The sequence below is a fragment of the Pavona decussata genome, unplaced genomic scaffold (genome assembly GCF_977016875.1).
Source record: "Pavona decussata unplaced genomic scaffold, jaPavDecu1.1 SCAFFOLD_197, whole genome shotgun sequence".
Lineage (NCBI taxonomy): Eukaryota > Metazoa > Cnidaria > Anthozoa > Scleractinia > Agariciidae > Pavona > Pavona decussata.
Genome location: NW_028145605.1, coordinates 204,818 through 217,513, shown reverse-complemented (window position 1 = coordinate 217,513; position 12,696 = coordinate 204,818). Strand labels below are relative to the sequence as shown.

The 12,696-nt window shown below is 41.1% G+C and overlaps 2 protein-coding genes across 2 annotated transcripts; one reads left to right on the top strand and one right to left on the bottom strand.

Moving 5' to 3' along the window:
- Nucleotides 1–206: 206 nt before the first annotated feature.
- LOC146461529 (large ribosomal subunit protein mL41A-like) lies at nt 207–5,100 on the bottom strand. Its single transcript, XM_085086778.1, has 4 exons — nt 4,921–5,100; nt 3,741–3,779; nt 3,244–3,308; nt 207–1,517 (listed from the first exon to the last, which is right to left on the bottom strand). The coding sequence occupies exons 1-4, from the start codon at nt 5,006–5,008 to the stop codon at nt 1,398–1,400; spliced, it is 312 nt and encodes a 103-aa protein (XP_084942904.1). The 5' UTR covers nt 5,009–5,100; the 3' UTR covers nt 207–1,397.
- Nucleotides 5,101–5,153: 53 nt separating this feature from the next.
- LOC146461528 (uncharacterized) lies at nt 5,154–11,012 on the top strand. The gene is made up of 5 exons (XM_085086777.1): nt 5,154–5,381; nt 6,829–7,140; nt 8,238–8,429; nt 9,564–9,652; nt 10,201–11,012. The coding sequence occupies exons 1-5, from the start codon at nt 5,250–5,252 to the stop codon at nt 10,238–10,240; spliced, it is 765 nt and encodes a 254-aa protein (XP_084942903.1). The 5' UTR covers nt 5,154–5,249; the 3' UTR covers nt 10,241–11,012.
- The last annotated feature ends 1,684 nt before the right edge of the window (nt 11,013–12,696 follow it).

The window sequence follows — 12,696 nt, the reverse complement described above, 5'->3', positions numbered from 1 at the left end:
TACCCTGATCTCCGATATTTCGACATCCCTAACCGACTGAAATCTGGGTACGAGATAACAGTAAGCAAGAAGTTAGTGTAATTTTTTGTTTTGGTTTTTGCTCTTTGTGTTTTATAGCGGGTGGGTTGCGGAAGATTTTCTCTTTTTTTACGGGGGGGGGGGGGGGGTGGGTACTACAGCGTGCACTTATTAAATAAACACAAATATAGTTAAAGAAAATTAGCAACATTGGTGTTCTTTTTAACGTTTGTTTCAGTCACAGCAAGGCTCTATTAACGTTTCTGAAATTATTTTTTAAGTGAAAACTTTTGCTAGGTCATGTTGCACTTACAAAAGCGTCATTCTTTTCTCTTTCTTCTTATTTTCCTTGTTTGTTTGTTTACTGTCGTGAAGGTTTCCACCACACTCGCTACTTATTCCTGGTAGGTCTTTATAAGTGAGTAGCCACCTTCTATAAAGCGGCCACTTCCAGGAGATGATCACTTAAAAAAGAAGTTCCATTATAAAAAGAATATAGCCCCTCCTTCACTTCACAGGTCTTTGGTGCAAGACAGGCAAATTTAAACTTTTTCGGTTGTGGCAAATTTTTGCCTCGAGGGTTCGGTAAAGTAAACCGTCCTGCAATTCTAAAAAACATACAAAACAAAACATTTTAGAAGGGAAATTAACGATAAAAACGTAACACGTTTCGTTAATTTTCCTACTAAAATGTTTATCGAAATCGATCCTTATGAAACAAAACATCAGCACATAAACTCAGCATCTAAGTTTCTTGGCCACCTGAGATCGGTGTAGTCCGAAAACAGAAAAACTTCCATCGAGAGTCTTGTCAGTTGTCTCCGCTACAAGCAGACAAGCGGTTGATTTGACAACTTAATACGAGAATGGCCAGACGATGTCCCTTTATATCAGAACTTCACGTCTAAAAGTTTTGACTGTTAGGGGCTGTTTACATGGAGGGAAATAGACCCTAGAGGGCGGACCATCCTAGCGTTATATGTTTGCTCTATTCAGTTTACATGCAAAAAGTTGTACTTGGCCCAAGCGCTAGGATCTTCCTAGAGGTTGGAACTTCCAAGCTGAGAGATCGGAAGATCCTCGCAACATGTAAACTACTTTCGCTCGGAAGATCCTAGCACTAGGGACAAAAAGAACAAACATGGCGGTAGCCAGGTGTTCATCTGCTCAAGGCCGACAGTTATCCTTCTTTTCCTTCTCCACTTGGTAACCACTTCGGCCGAAATTTCTGCATGTAAAGCAAACGAAAAGTTTTTCCGCCTTCTCGGATCTTCCTCGCGCTAGGATCTTCCTCCCTCCATGTAAACAGCCCCTTAGAATAGTTGGAGTTAATCATTATTAAAGAGTAACAGGTCAAGGGTTCTGAACATTGTTTTTCCTCATGGTGTTTCTCTGTATTTGAGCAAATGAATATTCTCCTTGATGTTCGTTAATAAGCTTTCAGCTGTTGGCGATGGGATGTCCACTTTTGGAGTCTTGTAAGAAACATATGGCTTCAACTAGTAAAAACAAAACACTATGTTAATACCTTCAACTATACATCGTCTTATTCAGCGAATAACCCATTTTACAGTTGTGTGCTTAAAGTGACCTGGTCTCTGAGTGGAAGCGAGTTAACTTTGTTTTGATACAAACCTCCCTTCTTTGCAGATGAAAACCATGTTGTTCTAATGCAAACTAGTTACGTTCGACGTAGAAAGAACGCACTCCTAATACAGATTGGATTCGAAATTGTACTGGGACGCATAGCTGGCATCCCCCGCAGATTTTGCAGGAGCGGATGACATCAATCACCAACTTGGCAAAGAAGAGACAGCCTGGGATCGAGATCATCGAAGGCACTCCCTAATCTTTGATTATTACTAGACTAAAGTTGTATTTCATATGAAAAGCACTGAGGTTTGTATCAAAACAAAGTGAACTTCAGCCTCGCTTCGACTCAAAGGCCAGGTCACTGAGGACACAACTGCAAAATGGGCCATTGTAGGTCCAATAGGACATTTTCACTATGGCGTCATTTGACTACAACTACCAGAATCCTTCAGTTTTTTGTTTTCTCGTGCTAATTAGAGCTATTGTTCTTTGCTGTCCACTGGGATTACAAAATTTGAACTTGAAAAGGAAAACGAAATGAATTCTGGTAATTGTAGTCAAATGACGTCATCATGAAAAGGGTCTATTTATACATTACGTTTCAATCATCTCAAACACAGTTTAAGTTACGGGCAAAGGTAGATTATCACTGTTGCATAAATTTTACGTGCAAAAAGACAAATTCAAGTTACGTATTTAGTAAATAAAATGAAAGACGATATGTGAGCCGCTTTTGTAAACGAACAAAAAGTTCAGGACAGTGCTCATCGTTCATACATCCCTTCTTATTAAATTTACGAAGGTAAAGTCAGTTAACTTTACGCACTCAAAAGTTAGGCAAACAGTGAAAATCGAATTTGCTGTCAGCTCTCAACCTCGACTATCACCTCTCCCGGTATTTTTTGTAGCGTTGTGATTTAGTGCGATTTTGATAGTCTTGCGTTGCTTTGTTTCTTTGTTTGTCTTGCTTAAGACTGCAGAACTGTCTGATTTTCTTCTCAAAACTGCAAACTCATTGCGTAGATTCTCGTCTCAATGTCAATTTCCTTGCCAGTCTCAGACCGTTCTTTGCCAAGAACATGCAAGTTCGTACGACAGAACAATGCATAAACTGCATGCAGTTTTGCAGACTAGCTTTTTGTTACGATTGAATTAAATTCAACGTGGACTGCAAACATTTTTTTTTCTCTTAAAATTCATGAAGGGTGACATGAATCACCAAAAGCGCACTTGTGAGTCTCGCGCGCGAACCTAGCCTCCCACGCGGACGTTCTTAGGGGTTCGTCACGTCTGCGTGGGAGGCTAGCGCGAACCACGCACGACTCCAGTCTCGATTCCATTTCCTCCCTCGGGTCTTCTAAGGATCTGAAGTACATTTGATACGATACGTCTGAAGGGTAACAATGCATTTTTCAGAGATAATAAAGCTTCAATTTGGGAAAAAAAGCCATACATTGCTAAATGTATTTTAGCGCTTTTCAGAAATATTGTTGCTTAATTATCTCTAAAAAAAATTATGCATGGCTACCCCCAATTTTCTTTTTGGATTCCAATAAGATCTCCTTTTCCCTCATAGTCATAAACTACACAAAAAAGTAGGCCCGTCCTTAAGCACTAGGGTTTTTAGAGTACCTCAAAGCCTGTCAAATCTGGAACAATAAACTGGGGCACTTTCTTGTAAACTATTCTATAACCACCTGAAAATGAAGAACAGCCAAGTACAACCATTAATTAAAGCATAAAGCACAAGTAACCTGGGAGTTAAATGGTGTGATGCAAGCAACAGCATAAACACAGGAGGGGGAATCTTACTTTCGTCTTTAAATCACCCATGTAAACCACAATGCCTCAAGCATAAGCGAAACAACAGTAAACAGTTTCCAGAGTATTAGACTATCATCATGCAAAGATGATCATGGTTTAAAGACACTGGCCCCGGGACTAAGTTCCCTTGTCCATACCTGTGCTTGTAAGTGGTTATGTGTATACTTGCAGTGCACTGTAAACATGCCTTTACATTCTAATGGGGGAGGGTTTGGAAACAGTCATTCAGTAAATTAACAAGTGTTGAAAACTGTTTAACTATTAATAGAGATTCTAGTAGTTTGGAGTTGCTTTTCACTTTGTACCTCTTCTTGTATGAAATCCTGGGTTTCTGACTCCACGACCTGCAAGTAAAAGAAAAAAAAAACAATTTGTTATTGAATGTCCAGTTATTACCATTATAATTTATTAAATTTTTCACTGGCTTTCGTACTGATTTGTTGACTGAGGTGGATGATCCTTAGCATGCTTATTGTTGTCCAGCCTGGCCAGATGTTCAACAGAGGTAGAGGGCACTGGCTTTGCTAACCATTTCAACCTACAGTCACCCTAAATGGCCTCAATTCATGCTTTTCTTGGAATTACAGTTTGCTCTGTATGAACAGGACATGACAGGTGACAGTACCTAAAGGCCTGTTTACACAGAAAGAGGATCACATGACATCACCTTTATTTACCCACGGATTTTAAGAGTAGCTTGTGCAGCTAAAATCTCCAAGCATTTACCCACCCAACCATGACAGTATATGCACAAAGACCAGACCACAACACCGGGAACTATGTCCCCTACTCTTTGCGGACAATGAGTGGGTTCTTTAACGTCCCACAGAGTTATTTACAAACAAGGTTTGTGAGACGGGGCCTACGGTTTATCGTCCTTATCCGAGAAGACTAGAAAGTCTAACCATTTGCAGATGTCAGAACAAAGGCAGCACTTTCTCCTCAGTTATTTAAAGACCCTGAGTGGTGGTCCGGCCGGGGTTTGAACCCACGACCTCCCGCACAGTAGTCTGGCACTCTACCAACTCAGCTAACTGGCGGATGACCTTTATTTGGTGAATCAAGCCAGTATGGCTACACTTTGGTTACATGAGTAGGGTTAAATTTGACCATCTTGCTGGGGATGATCCCACCATTAAGATCTTTCTCCGGTTGTGTAAATAAGCCCTACACAATGTGTTAATCAATTTGAAACTTGAACACCTTTAATCTTTAATTGTGATAATTGCTATTAGTACACTAATCTGGCAATGGCTGGTCAACAGCTAGCTAAACTCCTCCTTCCCCCACCCCCCCCCCCCCCTTTCCCCAACCTGCCCTTGCACCCAGGTAACTCTGCAACCCAGGCTAACTTACCTTCCTCCCCCCCTCAAAAAAAAGGCTAGTTCAGCAGACGTCTTGAATCAATAGTTACCGATTGATCGACTGATCAGGTCGGTTTCATTTGAACTATCAATCGATACATTGCATCACTCATTTCAATACCTTTGTAAAAGTTCTTGTTTCCTCTCTTCCCCGTCATTACACCACGCGTTGCACCTCTGAAGAGGCCTCGAAGAATGTTTAACGGCATCTTTTTTCAACGATCGCAGTTAAATACGATATAAAACAATACAAGGCGTTACAAACCAAACATCGTGCTGAACTTTCAAGATGGCGGCAACTGCTTGGCGTCCAGGCCTCGTATGCTAAACTCGGCCCAGGTCCTTCGCTGCGCAAATCATTGAAAATCAAAACATGAACGCAAAGGTGAAAACTTTAGAATGTTCTGACCAATCCATCACAGTAGTCTAACAACTAAGCTGCGGATTAGAATGTCCAGTGCCACAAATGTGAGTAGGAAAAAGTCTACATCGACTGGAAGCGGCAAGAAGGCTGGGGTGGCAAGTCCAGCGCGAAGAACCAGCGGAGCTGTTGATCACTTCTCACAGACCAGGATCAAGGAGGTAGCTACTGAGATCAGTGCTCACAATGCATGGATAGCACAACGTACTTAATTTAATACGGATCCAAACTGTACAGCTAAGGGTCGTATATGTGTAAGTTTTGTATATGAATATTACAATGTGAAACAGCGTAGGCACAGGACATGGGGCCAGTACCCGGGGCCAGTACTACTGAACCTGTTGCAGGGCTATCGGGACTTTCAAGAAATTAAACGGGCCCCCTGGAATCAATGGGCCCGGAAAGCTGTTGTTGTTTACATTCAAGATCGAGGTTTCAATAGTTTTGCAGATAATATGATAAAACTATCAGTTGACAAAACAAAATGGACTGGTTTGTTAGCTAGGACCCGCGTTTTTATTCTTTAGATTTTGTTTTGAATATTTGATTTCGGGCTCGGTAAGTTACCGGGACTTTCGAGAAATGGGCCCCAGACAGGCAAGAGATTGGAGCTTGGATATACAGTCGACTCCCGATAACTCGAACGTTCAAGGTAAATTGAAAAATGTTCAAGTTATTGGGAGTTCGAGTTGTCAAGGGTAAAATTATATAGAAAATGACCTGAAAGGAAAGGAAAATTGGTTTGAGTTAGCGGTAGGTTCCTGTTAGCGAGGGTTTGAGTTATCGGGAGTCGACTGTATTATTTTCTGGAAAAGGTCGGTTGAGGTTATTAGAAGCAGACACTCAGGCTAGGCAAAGTTACAGAGTTGGTCAATTTGCATGGTGCCCGGCCCAAAATGAAACCCCTGCCCAGGGCTCCATTTAGTCAAGATCAGTATTTTTTCCCTGGGCTCTAAGTAAAGAAAGGCTTCAGGCTTCTGAGGCTCCAGGCTCTAATAAAGTAAAAATTTTGTGGCTCCAGCCTCCAGGGCTCCCTTTTGGACCCTTTTCAAATGCCATATCATGATAAACTAACTATACAACAACCACACCTCCATTTACTGGAGGGAACTCACATAAAACTCTGACGATTACTGAGCTTAATTAGGACATAACAAACCCTGGCTGTCAGACCACCCTCCAGTGCCGGCATGTGGTCAGGTTGGCATGAATCTCCAAAAGGCTTCTTTGTGAATGAGAGTCCACAACTCTGTATAACATCCAGGGGCCGGTTCCTGAAAGGTGGAATAACTCTATTCCAGGGATAAAACTGTCTTATTGAAGTCAAAATGTTATCCTGGGATAAAGTTATGACTGGAATAAGGCAGACTTATCCCTGGAATAGAGTTATTCCACCTTTTAGGAACCGGCCCCAGAAGTCAATGGGGGGTGTCATTAGTGCTGAAGAAAATATCCGATACCATGCCATACCAATTGGCAATACTATACCATTACCACATCATTCAGCTGATTATTTAGGAAGGCACAACATGGGACTGATTTTTTTGTTTTTGTAGATGGTAAGCAACCAGTTATGCAAAGTGAGCCTCTGCATTTACTTCATTTCAGCTTGAGCAGCAAGTTTCAGATCTGAAAAAGCGCCTGGATGAGCTTCGCAAAGCTAAGAACACTACCATCGTAAAAAGGGACAAAGAATATGTAACCACCGGGGTACCTCACAGTGTTCGTAACAGCACTCCTATTGGTACATCTGATCTTCCTGAATGCCATGAGCAAGGGGCTAGCTCTTTGGATACAAAACTTGACAAAAAGGAGCAAAGAAGCAACCAAGAGATAAAAGAATTACAAGATAATATGTCAGCCATGAAGGAAATGCACAGAGCAGAGCTAGAAGAGCTGAAAAAGGAGGTGGAAAAACAGGTACATCAAGCTTAAGGGATTTCAATAAGGGCCATGCACCAGGTAAATTGATGGTGTATGAATATGACTTTACCAAGCTGCCTTTTATATCTTGATTGACTTTTCCTTGAAAGAACTTGTCTTTCCAACTTAACTTATGATCCTACCCATGTGCACTGATCTCTTCAATTTTGGCCTGCTCAAAATCATAATGAAACTCCTGACTAGCTGTTTGTGTTATATATTATGAATTAAAGTAATTTGCAGGAAGACATCTTTGTAGTAGTTGAATTGATGATTTGTTCCTTTGAGTTATCAGTTCATTTAGGATTCATCTCTGACCACTAATTTGATCAGTTCTATAAAGTCTTACTGACGGTAAACCACAGGTAGTCCAAGCTCACTTGGGCGCCTGTGAGTAAATGCCCAATATTTTGAACACTCAAAGGGTAAAAAAAATTTGTTTGAGGTAGCAAGCGACAAATGACTGACAACAATATCACGCCTAAGTGGCCCATATAGCCAATTGAAAGCGTAACCTACATTCGTAGTTTCTGTTGCATGAAGCAACAAGGAGTATTGTTATTCCTCCAGGATGGGATGCTAGTCCATTTCAGGATTTCCCTAGCATTATTACTTGTAATTGCTGGGACCCAGTATGTACCTGGGTGGAGAGAGACAATGCGGAGCAAAGTTTCTTGTGAAAAAAAAGAAAAAAAGAAGACAATTTCACTTTTACCTTGCCTTCACTTTCCTCTCCCCGTGTCAAATCAATGTTGAGTTTTAACTGTAAATCTTTTCGCATCACTCTTCAAGGGGAATCCAACATTGAACAGGGGTGGAGGGGGAGGGGACAACTAACAAAGGCCTAAACAAACGTAAGTAATAAAAAATTACTATACCAATCTTGTTTTCTAACCTTCCCAACAGAAATTGGTGAGGATTCTAGTCTCGACCCACCAAAAATCCGACTCGCTAAGCACTACAACACTGCACCTCCACAACCCAGGTTTTAGTTGTTAGATTATTGAAATCTCCATACAGGACTCTCTGCATTGTACTTATATTTTAAGGAGTAATTTAATGTTGATCACCCACCTCACACGATGTCTCAACAGGCCAAACATGCTGATCCCAGTATTGCAGCTGAACTTGAAGAAGTAAAAAAACAAAATAGAGAACTTCAGGAGGAAAATGAAGTGCTGAAGTCGAAAACTATTGATCTACAGTTGAGAGTCGATGAACTGTTAGAGGAACTTAGCAGGAAAGAGGCCGAATGGTGTTCAAAAGAGGAAAAGCTTCTTTTAGAGGTACAAACCTTTTGACCTGCAGGTCTCCATGTCACTCATTTTAGGAAGCACCCAACTTGAAAACTATAGATAAATAAGTAAAATATCATTTTATGTTTCCTTAGCTTATTTTAATGCAAGGACAATCTCGTACCCAGAGTCCTCAGGCTCTTTGGCCAGCGGTTGGTCGCCAGGAGAGACTCTGAGGAAGTGGAACTTTATTTAATTTTTTTGATTGGCTTGCATTGTTTTACCGCAGAAATCCTGCGGTAATAAAAGAACATTTTAGTAGTCATTTTACAGTGCCGCACCCGAGAATAAACCCTGTGTAACAGCCTCTCTACGTGCAATTCCAACGTCTGTAGCAGATTCAGATCACTTGCAAGAAAATTTGTACTAAACCTTACGTAATGACATGACGCTGTGTTCCATGGATATACTGCGCATACGAGGGAGCAGGGATGGCGCGGTAGTGAGAGCACTCGCCTCCCACCAATGTGAACCGGGTTCGTTTCCCGGACTCGGCGTCATGTGTGGATTTATTTATTTATTTATTTATTTTTTGGTTCTCGGCCTTGCTCCGAGAGGATTTTCTCCGGATACTCCGGTTTTCCCCTCTCCTCAAAAAACAACATCTCCAAATTCCAATTCGATCTGGAATCTGAGGGCGACAGGTTTTTCAGTCGTGACAGACTGTTAAATGTCACCCTCGTTAAACAAAGTTGATTGATTTTAGTATTTATTATCGTTTTCTATCAACGATGATTGTTGCAGTTAAATTCGCGGATTCCCAGGAAAAGATAGAACGCAGTGATTGTCTTTTAAGTCGTGATAGTAAGTGTTGTTTCTCTTGATATCACAATTTGTTATATTGTAAATGGTTTGAACCCAGGAGTCATGTCATAAGTAAGTAAATTATGATCGTCCGGGTGAGTGTAGTCCTGAGAAGGACTGTTTGAGGTGACATTGACTTACGTTTCGACAACCTGAGCGGAAGTCATCTTCAGAGTTACTTGACTCTGAAGATGACTTCCGCTCAGGTTGTCGAAACGTCAGTCAATGTCACCTCAAACAGTCCTTCTCAGGACTACACTCACCCGGACGATCATAATTTACTTACTTATGGCAATTTGTTATGTTATGTCTTGTCTCAAGGTTAAGACATCGTGGGGAGAGAAATACCAGAAGTGGATGGCTCAGACTGAACAGAAAATTGAAGAACTACAAACGGCCAATAACTTCCTGTAAGATTTGGTTTCTTGCTTATTGTGGCATCCTTCCGTTGTGTAGTATCTTTGGACTGATATATTCCTTGCAGAAGATAAGGGTGATCAAAGTGTTCAAGATGATAAAAGGATAAAATTCGGGAGCGACCTGCACCGTTTGCAACGTCTTACATGGTTGGTCGAGAGGACAAAAGAACGAAAAACAGAACAATGTTCTCAACCTAAGGAACTTTAAAAAAACAATGCAGCTACAGGTTATAAGGGTCCAGTGAAAAGAGAGGTTTTGAAAGGTGCAGGTCTGCTGAAATTCTTAGTAAATTCTAGTACAAGTTATTAAGCACTTTTGCAGTTTAGGTTGGTACGAACTGTTTTGGGGACCATCGATCTGTCAATTGTTAACCTCAAACTGTAAATTTTAATCTCGGTAAGATCTTAGTCTTTCTGTATTTTTGTTTTCAGTTTCTTGTCTTGTTCTCTATTCAATCAGTAAAATTTCTGCAAGATAGTTCTGCAACATTCTATGCTCAAAAACTATTCAAGGCAAATTGGCTTGATTGATTTTGCAGGAAAATGCTTCTTGAGAAGGAAAGACCCGATCAACGCTGAAAGTTGTTAACAGAGGAGACTCGAACCTTACTTACGAGACTGGAATAGATCTCTTAAATGCAGATCCTGGTGTAACAAGGCGCGATAACACGATGGGCCTCATACCTTGTCTTTTAGGACCATCTCGTCAGGAGGAGACAAGACGTAAACCTAGTGCAGCAGACTGAAAAGCTTTGCCTCTGTTAGTTCAAGGCCACTACGTGTACTACACTCCAACATTGAACATGAAGCTGTAATCCTTAGCAATTCTTCGCAGACGTATGTTTCTCAGGGCACTGAGCTCGTAATGTTCAAATTTTGTGTTGCCACTGCGTCCTTACTTAGCAGAATCGTGACATGCACTCGTGCCTGTATTTTGAGCACGCAAACTTCAGAAGTTCAAGCAATTTCCAAGTTTCCGTGGTATTCAGTTGTTGGGCGAGAAACAGTTATTAACGTCTAATTTTAATATCGTTGTGTTAGAGTTGTTATCGTGTAACATATAGTACGTCACGACTGTTTAAAAAGCATTTGTTGCGGAACACACTGCAAATTTCTAATCTGTCTTCAAAATCTTACAACGCGTTGCCGTAGCAAATCATTGTTACATTAAAAGTTGTCCGCAAGCTATGTTGCGTCAAAAAATAGTCATTGAAATTTGTCCTGGGTGATATCCCCTAAATATATTAAGGTAATTTTTCTGTCAAATAAGAAATTGACAGATCACTGATAGTAGAAGTTTCTTTTATTTTCGTGACAGTAGTAGATCTTCATTATAAGCCGATTTCTTATACACCCTAGTCACCCTCGTAGACAAGCGTTAATCGGCTTTCGAACAACCCGGCCCAGTGCACTAGCATACTTTCAGACTTGTTAACACCACCCCCCCCCCCCCCCCACCCCTTCCCCATCATTGAAACCGGGCAGGCCTCTTTTGGTCTTCTATGACCAGCGGGAGGCTGGACTCAGACAGTGTTAACTGACAACGACAATTAAGCTATAAGTAGATTTATAGTGCGTCTGAAGATGTCCTCTTTGAATTTAGAGTTGGACGTTCCGTGTCGCGAGAATGGCGTCATGATTTCCAATCAGTGGCCATCTTGGATCTGTCGCCTTGGACCTTAGTTCAAAAAAATGTCCAAATGTGGCTGCACTGACACCATCAGATTCAGCACAACGACGTCGTACTTTTGCCTAATCTCTTTACGGCTTTCTTCCAGGCCCTCACGGTCAATTAGTTTCAATGACGTATCTGAGGCGAACGGCGTGACCCGAAACGGATTGACCGAGATGAAAAACAGAGAGAGTCCTAGGATCTAGGCAAGTCCTACTCAACAGTTATTAGATTGAACACATCAACTTTCAAAAAATGGATATATTTTGATTTTCGTGCATACATATTGACGGAATAATTCCTGCCTTCCTGCATATTGACGGAATAATTCCTGCCTTCTCCCCTCCCCGGCCTACTGGTTAACGATTTTCCTGACGCCAGAACGAGCATGATGGATGACGTAACAACTACCTAAAACAAGTACTTTAACATTTATTTTTCATTCGTTTAGTTGTATACAACCAATAATCAGTGTAAGACGTCAAAATATCTCCTGGCCTGACGATGTGAGGTTTTATTGGATTTGTTCTGATTTAAAACTCCCAAAAGAGAGTTATTCACTCTCGAAGTGACATGCGTTGCCTCCGTGCACTAAAACAGACCCTGATATCATAGCAGTTGCACTCGAGGCTCATCGAGGGTGAGATGGGGGGGGGGGGGGGGAAGGGGAAGGGGCAGGCCTGATGCTCAATATCTCGGATTCTCTACTTCCCAGTAACACCATTACATCTCGTGTCTCCTAATGCGGCCTCAATGTTATATTGGAGGTACGTTTAGTTACCATGATATCCACGAGATAAAAAGGACAAAAACTGTGTTTGTAAAGACCACCTCAACAAAATAAATGCTAAGGATTTTGTAGCTATGAAAGGTCACTGTTTCAGAAATAAACTGATTAACATGCAAATACCATAAAAAAAGAAAGCGGCTGTTTTCACGGTTAGGGAAATATTTTTGCCCTGAAATCAGCCTTACTTACTTTTCTGACAGTGATTAATTTTTCACGTGAGGATTCGAGTCCCTTCATCCACCCCGGTTTGGTTAAGGTCGCATCCTTTTGTGACAATTCTGGGTGGCTTACGCCGGTTAAGGACTGAACAACAGAATATCGGTTCCTAACAAAAAGCCGATCTTATTAATCCGAATTAAAACAACCTGAAAGTACAAAATTCCTCTTATGGTTGAATAAAATGATTTCCGTTGATTCTACTAGGTAGGACAGAACAGGACAGAATGAACTGAATAGGTACTATTCATTTTTTTTTTCTTCAGTGAAAATAACTGATATGTCACAAAAAAAGTAAAAACCATGAATGCTGTCTATTCAGTGTATTTCTACTCCGGAATATAGTCCCCTGCGCGG

Coding starts and splice junctions, on each gene's coding strand:
- LOC146461529 (XM_085086778.1), bottom strand. CDS start 5,008: ATGCCGTTAAACATTCTTCGAGGCCTCTTCAGAGGTGCAACGCGTGGT. Junction 3,780..4,920: donor AAACAAGAACTTTTACAAAG/GTATTGAAATGA, acceptor TTTTACTTGCAG/GTCGTGGAGTCAGAAACCCA. Junction 1,518..3,243: donor CAGATTTGACAGGCTTTGAG/GTACTCTAAAAA, acceptor TGTTTTTACTAG/TTGAAGCCATATGTTTCTTA.
- LOC146461528 (XM_085086777.1), top strand. CDS start 5,250: ATGTCCAGTGCCACAAATGTGAGTAGGAAAAAGTCTACATCGACTGGA. Junction 5,382..6,828: donor CACAGACCAGGATCAAGGAG/GTAGCTACTGAG, acceptor ACTTCATTTCAG/CTTGAGCAGCAAGTTTCAGA. Junction 9,653..10,200: donor CAAACGGCCAATAACTTCCT/GTAAGATTTGGT, acceptor TTGATTTTGCAG/GAAAATGCTTCTTGAGAAGG.